General features: G+C 37.3%; 1 protein-coding gene across 1 annotated transcript in view; it reads left to right on the top strand.

The window, feature by feature from the left end:
- The window catches only part of ADGRB3 (adhesion G protein-coupled receptor B3), a 473,802-nt gene that overhangs the window by 371,428 nt on the left and 79,861 nt on the right, over positions 1–22,513 (top strand). Inside the window, exons 17-19 of the mRNA XM_050893783.1 lie at positions 187–313; positions 1,999–2,102; positions 5,474–5,576. Of these exons, the coding sequence (XP_050749740.1) occupies positions 187–313; positions 1,999–2,102; positions 5,474–5,576 (334 nt within the window). The remainder of the gene's footprint in view (positions 1–186; positions 314–1,998; positions 2,103–5,473; positions 5,577–22,513) is intronic.

Below are 22,513 nucleotides of genomic sequence, written 5' to 3'. Positions count from 1 at the left end.
CGGCCGCGCCGCGCCGCGGGGGCGCCGCCGGGGCCGGTCCTGCCCCACAACAAGTACCTCTCCGCTGTCCGGGAACTACACTACACTCTCCTCGCGATTAAACTGCATTGTATCCTCACGGAATTGGCCGTCAGGCGTAATTATCCCGATTTCCCCCCTCCCCCCCCCCCCCTCTCTCCTTTGCAGGAACGACTCTTTGGGAACCTGGTCCACCCAGGGATGTAAAACTGTGCTTACCGATGCATCCCATACGAAATGCTTATGTGATCGTCTCTCTACCTTCGCCATTTTGGCTCAGCAACCTAGAGAAATAGTAAGTAACAAAGGGGGGGAAAAATCCAGTTTTAATGCAAAAGGCAATAGCGGGGGGGCTGCGGAGGGGGAGGGGGGGAAGCTGGTCGAGCTTTCCTCTCAGGTATATTTCAGACGTTGCATTGAGGAATTGTTTAATATTGCAGGTAGGCAAATGTTAGTCTCCTGGTGTCTACAGTGTCTCAGAGAAATGAATTCCAGATTCTGTGATATAACTAAATCCTAGTGAAATTTGCATGTGCTCGAACTCTGAAATTTTCAGATAAAGCCTTCTAATTGTGATGCAAATGTGTTGAAAACTTTTGTATTGAACAATTGTCAACTTAACAACCTTTTTAAAGGTTGCAAGCCTTTCCAGGGGAATGTACAGGGCTTTATTATTGCTCTTAGTAGGAAAACCCTAGATACTGTAGTTAAACAGATTGCAGATCTGCATTGGACATTTTCAGCACAGATTTTCTAGGTAGTCTGTTGATATGATGTAAGAAAAATAATCAAGTTTTCATGAGAAAGAGGGGACATTAAGTGTATGAGCAGACACTCCTAGTATTATTGAATGTAAAAATAGCTAAAAAGCAAATATTTGTGAAGTTATCCTGCTAAAGCATAATTTCATTTTCCTGGCTTTGGAAGCGTATGATCAGACTCTTTTTAATAGCAAAGTAGATCAGTTTGGAGCAAAGTGGTTGAAATAAAATGTTACTTTCTGCCTGAGATCTGGCCTAAAAGTACATCAGTCTTATCTCCTATTTGGGTGACAAAAGATATCTTGATAAATGTAATTTATAATACATCCCTGATGCTTTAAAAAGCATTTTGGTAAACCAGGCACAGTGTCTTTTCAAACTTTTAGATCTAAATTTTTTCCATTTGTATTAGCAAATACTATGTCTATTTCAGAACATGAGCACATATACATACAGAGGAAAAACCTTACCTGGTATCTGACAACAATAGTTTCTTTTAGAGCAGGGAAAGCTAGTTTGTTTTCAAGGTCATTTATTCTTTTTTATTTTTTATAAATACACAGACTACAAATGAAATAATTCTAAATTTTCAGCTTCTTTACGGAAGGCTTATGATATTGTTGCCATAGATATCTAGCCATTCCTTGTAGAAAATCAGAGGCCCAAGGAAATTAAGCATGTGAGAATAGTGGATTGAAGTCAAAGTTATTAAAAGTCAGAAAGTTTGGTAATTCTGCAACAAGCATGAATCAAATTCTGGGACAAATTACTGGATGATCTTTAATATATTACAGTGAAACCAAGCTGTTTGTTTAATACACTATTCTAAATATTGCTGTTTCTCAAGAGAAATGTATCTTTTAAATAATTTTAACTGGGGAGTAGTTTAAACTTCTGCTAATGTCATAGTCTCCTATTACATTGTAATATTACTATTATTTTCTTTATTTTTCAAAATATCATGCAGGTATTATAAGGCATTTTAAAGCTCAAAGGCCTCTGAGGAATCTATCAATAATTAAACTGATCTCAGAGTTATGTATGGATCAGTTTTGGAATTAAGTTGATTTCTGCTTCATAAGTTATATTACTGAAGCTATCTGTGACAGCGTGGCTGCTTTTATCATTTTGCTTTTGTTGCTTTTTTTCTTTTGACTTTTTTTTTTTTTTAATTGCTGGAGGATGGTTTTTCTTCATGGTTGTCTGTTGTAACCTACAGATCATGGAATCATCTGGTACACCCTCAGTGACCTTAATAGTAGGCAGTGGTCTTTCATGCTTGGCCTTGATCACCCTAGCAGTTGTCTATGCAGCGCTATGGAGGTATGTAATGGATTGACAAAGCTGAGTGTGAATACATAGTTATATTTAGTTGAATTAAAATTTAAAAAGAGCATTAGATGCAACGTTTATTATTCAGCAAAGAAAAAAAAAAGCAAATGTAGTGCATGCTTTGACGCCTAAATTTGTTGATGTGATTGATTAGTTTTACTCTCTTGGCCTACTGGTGATGGTATAGCCCACTCTTCTCTTTCCCCTCTTCAGAGTGAATGGTATTGCTCTTTCAGTGGTGTATTCATAGTGCTAATTAACATTTTACAGGATTCTTCTATATGATATATTTCATGTGAGGCTTCTGGCCTATAACTTTGACTGCTTTTCCTCCATTTACATTTTAAAACAAAACTTCTATGTGATAAAAATGACATATCAAAGTGCCACAGCAGATATTGCAGATTTAGGGAGGTTCAGTCAACTGGTTTTGAGTTTATCCACTTTGGTTATAAGTTTCAATGAAGACCACAAAATGAAGTAGTCTCAAATAGTATGGTGGCACATTCCAGTAATAGATTTTCTTTCCATTCTGAGTTTATTATATTAAAATACTATATTGACTTAAAAGTGCAATAGATATTTATGGAGTAAATTAATTCGAGAAGTGATGAGAAATAGCATGATGTCTTAGTGTAGAAGAAATAGAAAAGTAAGAGGAAAAGTCATGCAAAGTAATAAATACTTGTAAAAAGTGAGCATGGGTTCTCATTTAACTTTTTGGCATAATAAATGAAAAATAGGTTCTTATACAAGTAAGAAGAAACACACGGAAAAAATAATTTTTAGAGTAATGTAAAATCAACCAATAGAATTCTGCTTTTAGAAGCAGCTTGATAATTTTACACCCTTTTCTTTTGCACTCTCTTATGTAGCCACAGAAACTCACAGGATTAGACATATATATAATAAATATAGCATATCTAGTTACATAAAAGTTATAATAAAAAGAGTATAAAAATTATCAGTTCTTTTCTGTCAAAGCTAAGAATGAGAGTATTTCAGGATATAATTCCCATCTGAAGAATTATAGTGTTATTTTTGCACTCCCTGATATATTTAGCACTTGGATGGAAATACTGTCATGCTCAGTGGAACTGGTCTTCTCCATTATTTAAATTAGATATAAGGAAGACATTTTTTATGATGAGGGTGGTGAGACACTGGAACAGGTTGCCCAGAGAAGTTGTGGGTGCCCCATCATTGGAAGTGTTCAAGGTCAGGTTGGATGGGGCTTTGAGCAACCTGATCTAGTGGAAGATGTCCCTGCCCATGGCAGGGGGGTTGGAACTCGATGATCTTTAAGGTCCCTTCCAACCCAAACTAGTCTATGATTCTATGATTCTATGATTCTATGATTCTATGATTACAGTAATTTCCAAGTGGAGAAAAAAATCTATGTGATGTGTTATGGACCCAGTGTGGGTTCTGCATCCAGCTGAAGAAAAGATAACTCATATAGATCTCAGTGTTCTATCAGTGAGATAGTTTGAAAGTACTATGACAGCAGAGTGGCCTGTCATTTGAATCATTAAAATTTGCCTTCAACATGTTTCTTGAGAGCACATAGTAGCCAACTATAGGGAGAAGATAGACACTGAAACTTACATGTATATATGCTTGTTTTTATAAATCTAGGACTAGGGAGAAATTTGATATTTTGACCCTAAGTCTGTATTTATATTTTGGAACACTCACCTTCCCTTTGAATGGCAGGGCCTGTTTAGAAGTGATATGAGATAGAGGTATTCTGGTCCGAAGAAGGTCTGTGTGAGCATTCTTTTATGGTTGATTGATTTGATCCCCCCAACTGAAAATTCAAACTGAAAAATAAATTCAATATTGGTCAAATATTAACCTTTCCCTTCCCTTCCCTTCCCTTCCCTTCCCTTCCCTTCCCCTCCCTTCCCTTTCGCTTCCCCTCCCTTCCCTTCATCAATAGTGGGCTGGCAGAAAAACTAAAACCTTCCTAGCTTAAGTCAATGCTATGAGCTCCTGCTTGCACTGTATTTACTCAACCATTAAGATCCTTTACAGTCCATAGATACTCAGTGTTGGGAACTGGCCCAGGTGAATCAATAGTTAACAAGTTAGAAGTAGCAGCATACTGACTGTGTAGACAAAGGCACTAGAGCATCTGTATTTGCAAACACATAGAACTAGCCTTAACAACATTGTTATATTTTAAGGAAAAATGTGGATTGTGGTATCAGGGTTGTTTTGTCTTCTTAACTAAAAGATGTAATGCTGTATTACTTAATTGATAACTGAGCAAAAAGGACTACAATTCATTTCAAGTTCAAAGCTCAGCATTTCTCATGGGTTCAGCACCCTTTGTTATGACCTCCTCAGAGTGTCAGCTATGGGTGTACAGCTCAGGAGGAGACAGCAATATTAACTAAGCTCCAGTGAGAAGCATATAGTATAGGTCATAGAATATATAAACATATGGCATGGTCTTCAGAGGAACTGAGCACCCTTAACTTTCATTTACTTTAGCAGTCAACACTTACTTTGTTAGCAGCTCTGAGGTACTTCACTTGAAACCATAATCATTCCCTTTCTGTCCTGTAGCATATAAAATGCTGTATATAGAAAAATGAGAACATTTGCGTCTTGTAAGGAAATAGGTGATAAGAGTATTTGACTTTTCCATCCTAAACATACTTGTAAAATGAATATAAGTTTGCAGGAGAGACTGTGATGCTCACTGCTATAATTCAATCTTTCTGTACAAAATTAGCTATTTTTTGGCATTAGGTCTTATGAAGATATTACAGTATTGTTGTTTCTTCATACAAATTATTTTGTAAATGTGGTGGAACTTCAAGATTGATGTTATTGTTATCCCAGTAAGACGTTTCAAAATGCACTGCCATAGCATCGTCAACCAACCTGCATCTTATTTATGCATTGTGGACCAGATCTTCTGTTTATGCAAATCACCGTATTTTTGCTGAAGTTAGCTATTATGAGTGGTCTATGCCAGCTGTGGATATTCCTAGGGATGAGCAGAGAGCATAAGAAGTTCCTGACGTGAATGTATGCAAGCCCATTATTATCAGTACCGTGTTAGAACAGTGTTGCCAGCAGTTTTTAAAAGAAGCATTGATAAATTATTTTAAAAATATATCAAGATACTAAGAGGGAATTGCAGAATATCTATCAAAATATCATAGTTCCTATGTTTGTAATGTGATAGGTTTTGATACTCTGATACTCTTTTTGAGCACTTGAAAGAGAGCGTTTACCTTTCAGAGTATCTCCAATATTTAATGCAAGAATTGCACCAAAGCTTTGTATGACTTACTAGTTGTTTTCCTTTCAGAAAAGTTGTACCCTCTCTTTGTTTATTTGAACAGGTACATCAGATCTGAGAGGTCAATAATTCTAATCAATTTCTGCCTGTCTATTATCTCATCAAATATCCTTATCCTGGTTGGACAAACTCAGACGCATAACAAGGTATGATGATGGATTGTATTAAATTTGCACTTAAATATTGATATCTTTGTTTTATTTGTGTTTAGCTTAAAATAATTACATCCATTTAGTCCTATACTCATAGGACTTGGCATTTTTGGTAAAATTTGACAGACAAGGGAAAATACTTACTGTCTTTCATAGTCTTTTTTTCCCCTCCAAAAATCCCTTTTGGTATTGTTCCCTCTGGATAAGCTGTGTTCTCTGTGGTGGACTTGTATGTTTTATAACTAAATTTCAAAGCAAAAAAAGTTCAAAGACTCAACATCAAAAGCACAAATTCTGGTTCATTATAATAGTTGTAATAGGATTGTGCTACAGTGTTTTTGTCTTTTTATTAACACACTGGTACTCAAAAGGCAAGTAGAAATTGCTTAGAAGTTAGAGTACTACTCTTGAAAATGTGCAGAAACAGACATCATAACAAGCTATAGAACTGTTAAATCTCTGACTGATGTAGCTATAAGAAAGTAATAACCCTGCATACCTTATTTAGCGATATATTGCTGATTTATTACTAATCTGTTCTCAGACTCTTTCTGAACATAGTCGTCATTTGTTCCTCTCCTGTAGAGCAGGGCTGTGTCAGTGTTTTGAGGCATCACTCAGTGCCTAGTGATGCTAGGCAACTTTCAGAGGTCACAATAAGTGGTTGCTTAAAATTAAGTGTAGCTACATGATAGCTGGGAACAGAAAATAGGATGTAATTGGTGAATAGGGCAGTATGTGATAGAATGCTGTTAAGTTTTGGAGTGAGCAAGTATCTATAAAGTAATTCTTTATCCCACTGTGCTAAACTACTTAAGGCACTGCTCATCTTAATTTTTCCAATATCTAATGAAATACATTATTCATCTGCTATAGGATAACTGGTGTTTCTACAACACACCTATAATTAATCATTTATTCTGTTCAAATGAGTGCTTAGAAATTTAGCTGCCAGAAGTCTCATAAATTCAATGTGAGTCACATAGCTGTACTTTGTAAAATGTACCCAAAACAAACATAGTCATTTCCAACACATAATTTAACAAAATTATTAAAATTAAGATATTAACATGCTTTAAAGTTTTGAAAGTATGTAGAGGTACAAATGAACAAAATATGGATTTGCAGAAGAGTCCCATGTGACTCTCGCAGATTTTATTCAGGGGAAAAAAAGTCAGAAATGTGCAAGCAACTTCAGAGTGCCACAGTGCAGAAGGATTAAGCCTCTCTAGAATTTCAGCACTAACATGCATAGTCATATATACTATTTTATTATGTATTTCAAGAAGAAATACGGTTCAGTAGCTGAAAGTTCCTGTGTATATTGCCACTGTGGAAGCAGGGTTTGAGGGCATCAGAAGGACTGTGTTTGATAACGTGCTCCCTAGGTGTGCTAGCAGCCTTTCTCTGATGCTTGACTCGGGGAACTCTGAACTAAAACACGGCCTTAATCCAGTTCCTTTCTTTTAATCTTAATCTCCTTGAGCTCCCTCACTTCTGCTTCTTGAACTCCTGAAAGTACAGAGATATTATATTGACTTATTTCTGAGAACAGCAGATCCTAAAAATGGAGATGTTCAGAGGAAATAATTGACAGAAAAAACAACACTTCACAAAGGTTACGTTTTGAATATATGGCCTGAAAAATGACTCTAAAATACCACTTTTTACTACACTTGTCTTCTTTTTGAGTCCACATCTTGCTTTTGGTACATGTACCACCTGGAAGCTTCTAGCCAGGGAGTACCTCTAATCGATCAAAGGCAGAATACCTTTTTTATACCAAGGAAGATATTCCCTGTTACAGACCAAAAATCTTTTTATCACTATGTCCACTGATACGTGAATATATTGTAACTCCAAGAGATTAGCCTGTGAATGCACCATCAACAAAATGGCCAGCTAAATCTACTGTTTAGCAAAAGCTTATTCAAATTAAAGCAATCAGATCTGGGTATGACTTCAGCATGGTTGTAAACAGGGATGTGTTTTGGTATCAGATGTGTTTGAATTCAAGTTCTGAATGTTTCATTTTCAAAGATCATATATGACCAGAAGAAGCCAGTGTTTGATTTTTAGTCCATAGATCTAGATTACAATACTGACATCTGTAGGAAAAATTATGTTTTCATTTTGCTGAGCTGGAAAATTAAATCTGTAAATGGGAACTTTAGAAAGAAAATCACATCCTTACCTATGGTTTAAGATGAAAGACATTTTAGATTTGTTTCTAAGATTTTATTATTTACTAGAAATCAAACCATTTGGGTTTTTAGTGTTTGTCTGAAAATTTTGGGAGAAATCTTGGGAATATTTTATCAAGACAATGTAATATTCAAGTCAGCAGAAATTGTTTCCTGAATAAAGGCTGAGGTGGTGTTTTATGGCAAGAAGATGAGCTCAGTTTTTTTAATGTATCAGAGAAAATTTGAGAAATATGATATGCCAAGTTTGAGAGTTTATTTACTCTGTTCCGTTCTCATTCTTATGTTCATACTATTCTCATATTATTGGGGCACCTAGTTAATGTCCATATGATGCTGCTGATATTTACAAAGTTGAAAAATGCCCCTTTTTTCCATTCTTTAGTTTGGCTTTACTTCTGAGTTTAAATTGTCCCCAGCTCTGTATCTGTGTATATTCCCTTTGAGAATAGGTGCTTGTAAATGTCATCAAAGCTGAATTCCAGTTTAAAGTTGAACAGTGTGTAAATTAAGCATACTGAAGATATATTTATAACAAACAGCATATTGTCAGTCTGTTGTTTGCAGTTTGTGGTTTTCTCTATCTGCATTAGACACTGCACCAACTACTTTTATTCATTTCAATGTTATTCAATCTCCAGGAAATTTCTGTGGTTCATTTTAGTACACCCATTGACATCTGTGACAAAGAAAAAAATATTGAGTCTCTTGGTCTGGATAAGTGCAGGTTTTCCATTATTTTCTTTCTGTTTTATGTAACTCATAGATATTAATAAGTTAGGTTTAGCTCTACTTTTTGAAGGCTGAGTATATCCTCGATGTTTTTACAAAAGCTTCTTTTAGTGAAGACTAAGTGAGTTTGAATATTGCCCTCTCTTTGATTCAACTAAGTTCTGCCTTTTTTCAGTAAAAATGATCATGGTATTTCCCACAGGCAGAAATGGATGAAATATTTACAGAGGACATGCAGAAGTAGTTTAAATTCTTTCAAGCTACCGTAGCTTTTCCATTTCTAATACTCCCTGTTTAAAAGTGATTATTTTCTCCAGTTTTAGTAACTCGAGGATACCAACATTAGACCAGAGGTCTAGGGCATTGGGCTATTTAGCTTGTTTTAGAATAGTTCCTGATGGGTGGCATGGAGGGGAGTATGGTTCTCTTGGAAGATTTGGATTGGGATAGCAAAAAAGCCTTTTGTCAACAGAAAAGCCTTGCTCATTTATTCCTTCTTAGCCAAACATGTTGTGCGTTTTATTGAAGCACACAGCTGAGAAATGTTCTGCTTTTTTCAGTATGTTTCCCCAAAACTTTCAAAATGCAGAACTTTATTCAAAGCCTTCTTAATGTTTCAGACTGTGTAAGAGATTTCTGTTTTGTCAGATCCTGTTTTGAAATACAGGTCAGTGAAGGCTGAATTTACAAGAATATTATGAAATTAATTATGTATCTTGTTTAAATATACTCGGTGTTATACTAGGCATGAGAAGCATATTAATTTACTTTGGTACTTCTTTCTGTCTCTTGTTTTCTTTTCAGTGTTAAATGTTAGCCACATAATCATATTTAAATTTGAGGATATGCAATCGATACACTGGAGATAGCCCTTTAACAGCTGAATTTAGTTGTAACACTGAAATTAAGTCTCCTAAATTAAGGAAGGGTAACACTTCTCATGTATAACGTAACTGCTCAAATATCTGTTATTTCACTATGAGATGTCCCTAACATCTACAAAAGCATTACGTATTTGCTTTGAAGAGACTGACAGTTTTCTTTGAGGAAATGTCTATCAGTGATTTGTAGGTTTCACTGTAGCGTAACTCTTGTTATATTATGTTTCCTAATGTTCTTGCCATCAAGAAAAATGGTTGTGTTTCTTCTATATGTGGACTTTCAATGCTTAAACTATAAATCTTTACTATGCTTCTGATCCCATTTAATGAATAGATTCTCTACCCCCAATAAGTTATTGATTAATATTATGTGGATTTTTTTATAAATTCTCTTTCCTTTTGCATACTTTCAGAAAATACCTTGTTTTTTTCACAGTTCTACCTAAATAAAAACACATTAGCTGTTTGATGTAAACAATTCTTTTTTACCTATTTTTCCTGTGAAGAAAACGGAGATGAATACAATTTAAAATAAACCATAAAATTCATTATACATATGGGCAAAAGCTAATTATTTTCTATATTATCCATTTCCGAGTGTACTTAAGAGTTCATTGCTGGAGTTTGGGTCACTTGTGAGAAACAGGCATATTTTTAGCAATGTCATGAGACTCTGTACATTTTGTTAGCCATAGTCAGGTTTATGTGTGCCTACCAAGGGAAGAACAAGGAAGATGTTAAGGCACAAGGCAAGATTTAGCAACCCTGATATTCTGTGTCATCCCTGTTTAATTGCAATATTCAGTTTATTACGCTTACTATTACATTTTGGAATTCGTCTCTTAGACCATACCTGAAAGGATATGAAAAAGGCATGTCCTGACCACCTAAAGCACTTAACATAAGCAATCAGTAGTTTTGATAAATGTGTTGTAAACAAGCAAAAACCCCATAAAATTTTGTAGATAAAAAGATTAGAATGTTCACTATATAGGCCGTCTGGACAAAAATAACCCCACTTTAGTTTTTTTTTTTAAATAGAGCTTCTAGGCTGAAAGAAGCAAATAGAAGTGGAAAGGAGTTGAGAAGCCACAGCATCCCATTCCTATAGCACTCTGAAGCAGCTGACTGCGTAACTAGCGCTCCCTCAGGTTTTGAGAAACGGTGGGTGGTGGGATCCCCTGAGAACCCTGCAAATGTTCAGGTGGTACTAATGCTGCCTCTAACCATGTGGCTCTTGCCCCATATCTGCCACTGCCTTACAGATGCAGACATTGTGGCAATATATCTCCTAGGAAACAGCAGGGGAGACCTAAGAGCAGATGGAATGAACAGAGAAATGATGCTAACACAGCATTAAGGTTGTGTTAGAAAATCAATGAGGAAGTAGGGAATTTAGTATGTCAGGCAGTAGCACTCCATATTTCAGGTCTTGCCTGGAGAACTTCAGGGGAATACTCCCTATTTAAGCAGCTGAAGCCCAGGAAAATACGTCCTTCCATTTTTGCCAGTACCCACCTTCCAAATTAACACCTACTCTGCTGATGATTGTCATCTCTTTCTTTGTGTAACAGCTTTTTGAACAGCTGAGCCACAGAGTCTCTGGTATGGGTCAGCCATCACAGAAACACACCAATAAATAGGTCAGCAGTCAGAGTGCACTGCACCACACACATCTGCCTGCTGTGTATTCAGAAACTCAGAAACAATTAACGGGAGAAGAGCCCACTTAACTGAATAACTATTACAGGAGTAGGTCTGTTTAAGCAACACTGTTTTACCACGCCAAATTCTGACAAAACCCGTTAACATCAGCTGAATTAGCTACCTGCTTTTAGATTCTCAAGAGAACTTCTGGGAGCAGATCTTTCTTATCCAAGATCAGTAAACATTGTCATTCATGCTACTGTTACCTGCCTCAGAGGAGAAGGTAACATTCTTCTGAAAAGTGCCTGCCAGTCTGTTTTTCAAAATACATCAACTTTATCATTCAGTTTGCTATTTCTAAACAAACAGACATTTTGATTGTAAGCAGGTTACAGGGAAGAAACTGGGTAGATATTAGCAGCATGTGTTCTCTGCCTCCAATCCCCAGAACCTTTTTAAGAGCTCTGTGAACTATTTTAGAATCACAGAATTGTTCAGGTTGGAAGATCACCTGGGCCAACCTCATTCTCAAGGCAGGGTCAGCTGTAAGGTCAGAACAGGTTGCTCAGGACTTTATATAGTCAAGTCTTGAAAACCTCTAGGTGTGGAAACTGCACAACTTCCTTCGGAAACTTGATCCACTGCTTGACTGTCCTCAGGGTTAAAATGTTTTTCCATATATCTGGTCTGGATCTCCTCTTGTTTCAGTTTATGCCCATTGTCCCTTGTCATCCCACCACACATCACTGTGAAAAGCCTGGCTTCATCTTTTCAATGATCTCTCTGTAGGCACTAACAGCTTGCTGTTAGATGCCCCCGAAGCCATGTCTTCTCCAGGCTGAACAAGCCCACTTTCCTTAGCTTCTCCTTACAAAGGAAGTGTTCCAGCTCTCAAGCATCTTGGTGGCCTCTGTTAAACTCACTCCAGTTTATCAAGTCTTCCTTGTATTGGGCAACGCAATTGTATTGGACACTGTAATCTAGATATGGTCTAATGAGTGCTGAGCAGAGGAGGACAATCCATCCCTCAGCCTACTGGCTGTGCTTCTCTGATGCAGCCCCAGATGCTGTCAACTGTCTGTGCTGCCAGGGGACACTGCTGAATCATATTCAGCTCACTGCCCATCCCTCCAACCTGTCTAGGTCTCCCTGGATGGCAGCCGTGCCCTTCAGCATATAGACTGGTCCCCCCAGTTTGGTGTTATCTACAAACTATATGAAGAAGCACTCCACTGCCTACTCCAGGTCATTGACATAAAACATAGGTCCCTGGATAGACACGTGTAGTACTCCGCTTGTTATCTGCCTCCAGGTAAATTGCCACCTATTAGTCATTACACTCTAAGCCAACCATCCAACTAGTTTTTTATCCATGTAGTTGTCCACTCATCCAACTGTGACCTTCTAGCCTGGTTACAAGAATATTGTGAGAGACTTTGTTGGAGCTCATTTTAATGAGCTTTATTTTGAAAAGCAAAAGTGATGTTGGTTTGGAAATTCAAAATTTACCAAGGGTTACCCATGAAACTTAGGCTGTGTCTGACCCATGACTCACACTGATGTCAGCTCTAGTGTCTCTCAGCTGTTGAGGGTCTTGTCCCACCCACCCAACCACACATTGCATGCATGTGCTGAGGAATGTTGCACAGGTGTAGTCTACTCCCTCCTCCCTAGTTGTGGTGCTGGCCTTCTTGCTGGCATGTGTGCCTCTGCTGTCCTGCCTTACCACAAAAAAAACGTAGCTTAGACTTTCCTGAGGTAACCCTCTGCTGTCCTACTCTTCCCAAAATGGTGGTTTTTTTCCTCCTTGCTCTTCAGGACCTGTTTAGAGTAGTTTTTTCTCTTCTAGAATTCACCGCCACAGCCCTGAGGAAAATAGTTCATTCTTTAACAAACACCTGTTTGAATCATTTCAGACAATCTGTTGATGACTCAAGCAGCTATTTTGGGCTTCACACCTTTTTTCTACTTCTCTTTTGCTTATTTGTTGAATTTCAATGGAAATAGAAAAGCAGTCAATGGGAAGTAGATCAACCTACAAACAGTTAAATGTTCATGTCTTTCATTTATATAATCTTAGTTTTAAGAAAGAGGAAACCATAAACACTTCTACGTGACAATAGTAAAAAAGATTTTAAATGAAGATACCATAGGAATAGACTTCACAAGACTAAATGGTTTAAGTAATAATGATAACAACAGCAACATCAAAAATGAGCATTCAGCTACTTGGTTATTTTCATTCTAGTATGAAAGGTGAATTTTCTACATGGATTTTCCTATGTTGATTACCATTTCTAAGAATGTAGGCATAGAATACATTTGTCACATAAACCAAAACAGATACAGAAACACAGTAAGGTATTTTTGATATAGATATCTGGTAAAATAATACATTAAAAAATACAACTCTGAGATAAATACAATGTAAGTCTTATGCCCTACTACAATAATTATTATATCATTACTTTTTCTGTATAACAAAATGAAACATGTCAGAAAACACAACCTCTTTTAAAAGACTATCATTTAAGGAACAATAGTGTAAATTTAGTGCAAAATATTATCTACCTATTGTACTGGATTTTATTTATACTTCCCTACAAGTCCCTGTTGTGTCTGCATATTTTCAGGAAAATATGGTATGGCTTAACCTTGACATGCACTGTGAAGTTCATTTGTACAGTTTTACATTATTTTCCTTGTATTCTCCTAGGTCAGAGTTTTTAGGCCCCTATATCTTTTAGTCAAGTCAATGAGAGCGTTTTATAAGGGAATGACTATTGCATTGGTCTGATTCTCAAGTTGGTCTGGTCAGAAGCTGTAAAATGAGTATTCTTTCCTTAACACTACATACTTCACTCTGTAAAAGCTATGGGGCTCAGTCTTGTGATCCTTACACATGGAAGTATTCTCTAGCCCTGTGTTTACTTTTACTTTAAAGTTGTAGAGATAGTGTCACATAGAAGTTGGGAGAATCAGGCTCAGAGGTAGTTTAAGAGTCAGTATGAAAACAAGTCCTGGGGTTTGTGTTTGTTACTTATAGCTGAAGTACACCCAGTTCTGAAAACAGAGCTTGCTAGTGAATCAGTTCGCTTTTTATGCTGGAGTCCCTCTTGCTTTTGCAGTAACTGAAAAAAAAAAAAGTGAATCATGTTTTGCTAGATTCAATCAAACTAGTCCAGGATGCTGTTTGAACAGCAGCCAAAACCAATCACTCCAGAAGTACATGAGGCTCTGCCCTGGGCAACTGTGAGTTAAACTAACTTGTACCTTATTAGATTGTTTAATTTGTGTTTGATTTTAAGCCATGGCCAAAATGGCCATTCCCATAAAATGATACTTGTTCTCAGGTGCTAAGATTAAGTTCTGGGTTTCAGTGCCTATGTCCAGGCCTGTTTATTCATTTTATATTTGTCTGCCTTTGGAGGAAAAAAAAAAATAATAATGCGTGACAAAAGTGGATCTCAAGTTTGTTTCTTTCTTTCTTTCCCTGTGAATCCTGTTTGCCTGGCTACTAGTAGCCAGGCTTCAACAGGAAAAGCATAGAGTTTCTTTCCCATTCCACTTTCTAGCTCTTCTACAAGGTGATGGTAAGTGAAATTTCATGGGAAGTGGGACAAGCAGGATGCAAATCTCTGTTCTAGACTGAGACCAACAATCAGATGGAAAGCCAAGGATGATCACACAAATTCTGACATTTCCTGCTTTTTCTTTCTGAGAGAGAAATTGTGGTCACTGAACTTGTTGAAGTCAGCATTCACTAAGTGTGGTCTAAGCATATTTATTACATCATGAGAAAAAACAATGTTGTTGGATGCTCTGGACCACAGCAGGACTTCATCATGAGAGGGATGCTCAGCTTGTCAAATAAAAGGACTCTTAAGTATGGTTAGGGACCCAAAATTATGTACCCAAAGATCCTCTTAGTGCTAGTGTAAAATGCATGTAGTGTCTCTAATTTTAGGCCGCTGCTGAAACATGACCTTTTTATATTTGTTTTCATGGACATACATGCTTATTATGTTGAGTCTCAATGAGTCACACCATAGACATCAAACCTGGTACTGAAAAATTTGACAGTAACTGTGTTCTAGTATTTTTCTCTTTTGATGGTTTTGTCAAAACTTGTATAAAACTGACATTGTGGATGAATAAGTAGGTATTTTGTGGAATTTAATAGAAAATTATGCTCAGAATAATTGTTGAAAGAAAACTGTAAAGGTAAATTTACGAAGCATGCATTTGGCTATAATCATGGACATTTTTAACGAATGTAATTGTGAGATTTCCGGAACCCTGCAGGGAAATGTACATGTTTGTAATAAAAAGGCCTCAAGCTGTTAAAACTGATAGAATTTCTGAAATGTCAAGAAAGTTCAGTTTGCACTAGTCTTCTGGGTTTAAAAACAGGATGGAAAACATGTTAGTATCTCTCTCTTCTGAGGAAAACCGAAATATATCTGGCACAAGGAGTCCAGCAGTTGGAAGGAAGTATGAATAAGGTTGGCACAAAATGTTGTTCCATTAGTAAGTGATTACATATCTGTCTCTAATTAGTAGCATGGCATATAATTTATGCTCTATGCTCTTCATTTCTTAAAAAGTCACATCTTCAACCTATCCCATATTTGCTAAATAATTTCTTTAAGCTAGGCAATCTAAATGGATTTATTATTCTTTAAATACCACTTAAAGTTAGGTGAAGGCTTAGAATGAGAATGGCTTCCTTAACAAGCTTAGCTGAACCTTATAGGACAACAAAGCCCAATGTGTCAGAACCTACAGCTATTGAAACTTGGGTTTTAAAAAGATGAGATTAATTGTAAAGCTGTTGTTATTTGCATTGAGATTTTACACATCTTATATTTAAGAGGGCTTTCAAGTCTCTGTCTTTTACTGCATATCCTCTTATGTCAAGTCAATCAGAATTCAGGCATGAGTGTTAGCAATTTAATTATTGCTATAAAACCTTAATTTTGGCACTGCTTATCTTTTAAAGTAAATACAGAATAGTAGTAATGTTTCACTGAACTGAATGATCCCACAAGGCATTGCAGTTGTACTACAATGGAAGAAAAATGGTTTTTCTAGGAATCATAGTTAGACCTCAGTATCAAGGCAGCATTAATGATGGACAAGAACTGCTGCTAGACTCAGTTTGTCTCTTGTAGCTATTCATAAACCTTGTCCCATAAAATCACTCCAGAAATAAATTTGTAAGAGTTTAAACCTAGGCAAGTGTCTGTTTCCATTCACTTCTAAAGGATTCTTCCTTTTGGCAAGAAGATTCAACAATAGTATCTAACACCAGTAAAAATATATTCTAGTCAGATTTTAAACCTTAGTGAGAAAACTCAATCGCATTCCATAAATACCTAAAGAACATATCTGTCCTAGTTAAACATTAGCCATTAAACAATCAAACATGTCTTTTTAATTGTAGGAAATTATCTGTCAATTGCAGATAGGAAGCTTTCAAAACTTCGAGTTGTGGCATTAATCCCTGTGCACACATTTTGCCAGCAGCAAATGCAAAGCCTGAAATGAATCAGAACTAAGCCGAATTGTGTTGCCTTGCAGTTGCCATGGCTAGGAGCATGCACACAGGTTATTGATATAGCTCAGCTGACACGTATTATGCCATGATGACTTGATTGTGTGTTTAAGCCCCTGGAGGTCTCAGTTCATTGAAGTTTCAATACTTAATGAATAGGTATGATAAGCAAAGCAGAGCCAAAGAAGCACTTTGAGGTTTCTTTGTCAAAGAAGCACTTTGCAGGATTTCTATTCAAGATGTGTGTATACTGCACCCAGCACAACTGGACCTTGGTATCTCTCAGTGTTACACTATATTAGTGTTAAATAATAAGAATTCATATGGGCTTTGCTAATCTCAGCTCATGGTCCTTCTGTTCTCTATATTTAAACCTGTCATCATGTGTCAGCTAGAATGACTGGTTTGGGTCACTTGGATTCACTTGTCTCCCCTAGAAACTGGTGAGCAGAAATCTGCTAGCGCTATGAAAGCTTAAACTTCTGGAAGGAATTTGTCTAAGTGGTGCTGAAGAAAAGGGAATAAAAAATGAATGATTATGTATGCACAAAACAAGTAGCCTTTCAGTGCAGTCCCTAGCTTATTTCTTCTCCAAACTTCTTGTTAGGCTCATATGCACAATACTCCCCTGTGACAGTCTGGTTCTCTCACCATGGTCTACTAGAGGTTTTTGTTTTTGGTAGCTTCTAAAATATAAGACTAGATCTATAATAAAACATTACCTAGTTTCTAAATACAGTAAAAAAAAAATAAATAAATCTTGTGCCTTCTGGCATCTGGAAGGGAAGACTGCTTTCCTACAATGATCTAAACCTATCAGCACAATTGGTTTAGAGACACTGCTGTGTGTACAGAGGATGGCACTGATTTCAGTGGTTGGCTCTGCAGGCCAAGTTATCTGATCTGTGCAGGTCACAGAGGATCCGCTAAGGGAATTCCCAGCAGAGGAGCAGAGAGAAAACAGATAAACTTTCCAAAGGTAATTTGCTATATCAAGTCATCCAGGGCGTGACGGACATAGATATAGGCTGGGAGATTTTGTAGGAGGAGATATTCATGCTAAGTATATAAATTAAAATGTAACATTTTATACTTGCTAATTTTAGTTGCCAAGATGCATCTGAGACACATGTAGCATTAATTATTAATTATTGTTTTTGTTGATGAAAATAAACCTATCATTAAGGCTCTGGGAGTATTTCCAACATCAACAAATTTTCAATTTGATTTATTAACAGATATAAATATTTTTATTTTATTTCTCCCTCCAGTCAGAACCTCAACTTATTTCATACTCGCCCCTCCCATAGGGAAAAGCTTGAGTAAATGTATCAGCCTTGCACTCTGTTCTCAATGTCAGCACATCGAGATCTGTCAGCTCTCCTGCAGAAACATGGAGTGAGGGAAAGTGGTGAGGACGCCTTCAGCTGTAGCAAGACTGTCTGGCCTCTGTTTCTGAGCATTTCAACCTTAGAAATGTTAATTGCTACACAGAAGCACTGGATGTTATGGAGAAGGCTGGATGTGAAACTCTATCAGGTAAAATGGAGCAAAAAAGATGCTCTGTTTCCACCCAGCAGCACAAGTGAGGGTAGTATAGTCTACAGGGAAAAGCCGCACCAGAAGCAGTAGTGCTGTGAAGGGGACAAACTTTGCTCTTATTGATTACAGTCACACATGAGTGGAACCAAAGAATTAATTTATTTTTTGCATTAGCAGAATCTTCCAACTGGTCTAGAAGTGTCACCCACCGAGCACTCCACGTGTTGAGCAGATTACAGTGGCTAAATATGTAGGCCTCTAAAACTGGTATACCAGTGAAACACGTACTAGAAAAGAAACGTCACAACTTCTACTCTGTATACAGACAGGTACAAATGACAGTATTATGATAAAAGCCAACATTTGGGAATTCAGGGACTTCTACACAGGGCTTCTCCATTTTCAAATAGAGAAGACAGCTTACAGGATGCAAGCTTTACTTTCCAATCATGTAGGTTTCCTTTGGTATTCAAATTTCACTGGAGAACAATTTTCCAGTGATGGCAAGGCACAGGAACTCATAAGAAAGAGAGGCAGCATCCGACTACAGTATTCAAATCTTTAGTGGCCCTGGCCAGTTGGGCAGGTTTGTTTCCAGATCATTTCTTACAGAGGAGCCCACCATGTTCCTGGACCATTGGAGCATTTGCCCAATGCTCCAACCTGGAGTCTGACAGAAACAACTTCCTCAAGGACTTACATGTTAGAAGTTAGGAGTTACAAGTTAGAAGGCCACGCATGTGGTCACAATGAGTGGAGCACATTTCTTACTTACCATAAGATACTCCCTGCTCTGTCTTAGATGTTCACTGATTTTAGTGCATTCCACACAGATAGCTCTGTGCCAGATAAAAATCCATCTCCTCCCACTGAGATACTATTTTTTCTGCAGATAGTCTCTTAGTACATATTGTTTTACATGGGAACTGTTTGCATCCCATATACATTAAATTTTTAATATGCAACTCAGTGAGACATAGAGCCAGGGGTTAATCATGTGGTTAGCCATGCGGTTAATGATTTAAAATAACTGAAGGGATTTTATTTCCTTTAAAATGCTACTAATGCATTATTTAATAAGCAATAATTTGTATATAATAAAATGCCTAGGCTCAGTCAATAATAATTATGTTACTTAGGAACAATTTGAAGTCACGCACACTGAAAACAATACGGTAGCATTTGCTTTCAATCTGAAGCTGTATGGTAAACATCTATGTTTGTTTGAGCTTTATGTGCAACGTTGCATTTTGCTTAATATTTTTATAGTTATTTACCTTTGAAAATAACCAAATCTAAATTGGAACAGAGCTCAAAGGACTTTGGCAAAAGAATGTTTGTATATGCTAATGATTTTTAATTAGGAAGAAAAAATTGCTAAAAACTAAGATAATGTGTTACTAGCAATACAGTTACTCTGTCTTTAATTATATGCAGTGCCTTCCAGGCCATAGAGAGTTTGAGTGGAGAACAGCAGACCAACATGTTCAGTAGAAAAGACAGCTACCCATTCTTCTCCTCTTGAACACTAACTCTTGGTCCAAGGGAAAATCCTCCTTGTGAAAACAGAGCTGTGGTACTACTGGCTTTGTGGAGAAGAGGGTCACAGTAAAATTATTTCACTTCCTAATTACTGTGAAAAATGCAGGTCACTTTGGGCAGGAGTAAGGTGCTTCTTGAGCTCCATAGGCATGATGTCTGTCACTGACTGTCAGAAAGGAAGAGAGAGGGAGAATCTTCCAGCCAGGCTGTCTTTAGCTAGGAGCCAAGAACCGCTTTACACAGCCCCTGCTGTGTGGCATGGGGAGGGAAAGGTCCTAGTACTGAAGGCTGCATTTTCCTTTCCTATCTCCTTCTTGCAAGAAGTGTTCATAGTGAGTGGAGATTTCCCCTTCAGGCCTTCATGTGGAAAAAAATAATCTGTTTTCAAATTAAAGATTAAGAAAGTAAAATGGTCATTGCGTAGTCTCTTTTTTCATTAGTTCCCCTTTCTTTTTCTTTTCTTCCCTTCATTTCTTTTATCTTCTTTCTTCATTCATTGCTTGCTTTGCTTTTATGATTTGTTATCCTCTACTTTTGGTCTGGCTTTCCTCACCCTTTCCTTTGTTTGGTTTCCCTGATATTGTTCCCTTGTTTCTTTGTCATCCAACATCATGATGAAAGCCAACATTTGGGAATTCAGGGACTTCTACACAGGGCTTCTCCATTTTCAAATAGAGAAGACAGCTTACAGGATGCAAGCTTTACTTTCCAATCATGTAGGTTTCCTTTGGTATTCAAATTTCACTGGAGAACAATTTTCCAGTGATGGCAAGGCACAGGAACTCATAAGAAAGAGAGGCAGCATCCGACTACAGTATTCAAATCTTTAGTGGCCCTGGCCAGTTGGGCAGGTTTTGTTTCCAGATCATTTCTTACAGAGGAGCCCACCATGTTCCTGGACCATTGGAGCGTTTGCCCAATGCTCCAACCTGGAGTCTGACAGAAACAACTTCCTCAAGGATTTACATGTTAGAAGAAGGAAAGGTCCTTCTCCGTTCTATTCCCTGCCCCCCCCCCCCCCGCCCCCAGCCTTCTGCCTGTCTTTCATTTCCTGAGGTCTTCCTGCTTGCTTTGTATCTCTACACTTCTTGTCCACTTTTTCACTCTGTTGAAGTTCTCCTCTGCCTCGACTGTCAAGCTTCTCAACAGATAATCTCTTTAGAGTAATGGCTATCCTCTCTTCTGTTGTTGCCTTCAAATTATCAAATTCCCTTTCTCAGGGAGGATAAGCTGAACATTTCAAGCACAGTTATAACACTTCAATGCAGCAGCTGTGCCTCATAGATAGAAAAATGAGAAATAAAGGAAAGTGTGGTTATGAGATGTGATAGCTCAGTAAGACTCTCATCATGTTCTAGTGGGACATACATTGTCTGCAAGCAGTTCTCCATTGTGCTTCTCAATAAGAAAAGTTTTGGTTTTCTTTCTGTTATTGAACTATAGTTTGAAAGACAGTGGGGAAAGAAATTATATTACTATATATTTATTATAGAATTATATTATGGAAATATGCTGTATATAGTATTTTTTACATACTGTGGAATTATTGTTAAAGCGGTTCCTACTCAAAATTCAGTTGCCCTAGCTGGGGGGTTATATCCTAAACCAGCTGGCAATCTAATGGATCATTGACACTCTGACAGCCCCGTGGCACAGAGTAGGACTGAGAAACTGCCTCATGCACAGGTGCAAGAGAGCCCAATGATCTAAAGGCTTTTTCTGAAGTCCCTTCATGAAACCATCCATTCTGTCGTGCAGTTCCCCTGTTCCTGTGTGGCTCTATGCTATTGTAGGAAATCACACTACGTAGCTTTTTTTTTTTCCTTTAGCAAGCTGAATGTCACTATCTCCCGTGTTATACTTGTATCTTGAGCTACTCTGTCATCTTTTAAAGTAGGCCAGGCATTTTTTGATTAGTTTATGACTAATATTACCTTTTAAAAATCAAATCTACCTTTATAAAATTGGGGGGTTTATCCATTAATAGAATTAAATATTTTAAACAGAGAAAATTGAACTCATTAAATAAATAAACAGATTGTTTATTACACACCCACCTTCCAGGCTGATCTTAGGCCTTTTTTTATCTTTGTGCTATCAGAGATTGAGAACATTAGATTGATGCTCAGAACATCATGTCACTTCCCTGTATCTAGCACTGTATCTATGTTTACTAAAATCTGCCTTTTAAAATCCATGTTAGACTATGGGCTGGGTGAAAAACATGAAACAGGGCTGGTTTGTCAATCAGCTTGTACCTGCAGCCAGTAAACCCTTGCAAAATGGCAGGTATAGTGTAACAGCAGAACTACCTGAAAACCATCACAATCAGCACACATAGGTGTGAGTCACTAGATAAAGTTAAAAACAGTGAAAATCAAGCCTGAAGTCTAATTCAGCTCCTTTGCATTCCTTTCAAAATGCAAACAGGCCATAAACCCTCTGCTGCCTGGTTAAGTAGTTAGTTTACAATTGCCTTCTATCAAGTGCTCAGCACAAAGTAGCTTGAATATACTAGCAAATATATCCCTCTTCATTTCTTCTAGCTGCTTGTCAAAGAGTAATACAATGGGTGTTGTTCTTTTGGTTTCTTTAATTCCAAATACGGGATTCATTCCCTCCCAACTCTCATTTAGGGGTAGATTTTCCATACAGTGCTTTCTAAGCTGCACAACGCCCCCGGAGTATAATGGGGGCTGTGCAGCATAAAATCCTGCAGCGCTTTGAAATTAAGTTTAAAACCCTGCAGTGCTTTGGAAATGATGGATATTTATTCAGCAGTATATGTTGGCACCAGAGTGGATAAAGGCCCAAGGAGTTTCACAA

This window comes from Gymnogyps californianus, chromosome 3, assembly GCF_018139145.2.
Source record: "Gymnogyps californianus isolate 813 chromosome 3, ASM1813914v2, whole genome shotgun sequence".
NCBI classification, from domain to species: Eukaryota; Metazoa; Chordata; class Aves; order Accipitriformes; family Cathartidae; genus Gymnogyps; species Gymnogyps californianus.
Note: the sequence above shows the minus strand (reverse complement) of the source record. Positions and strands in the feature narration are given on the sequence as shown.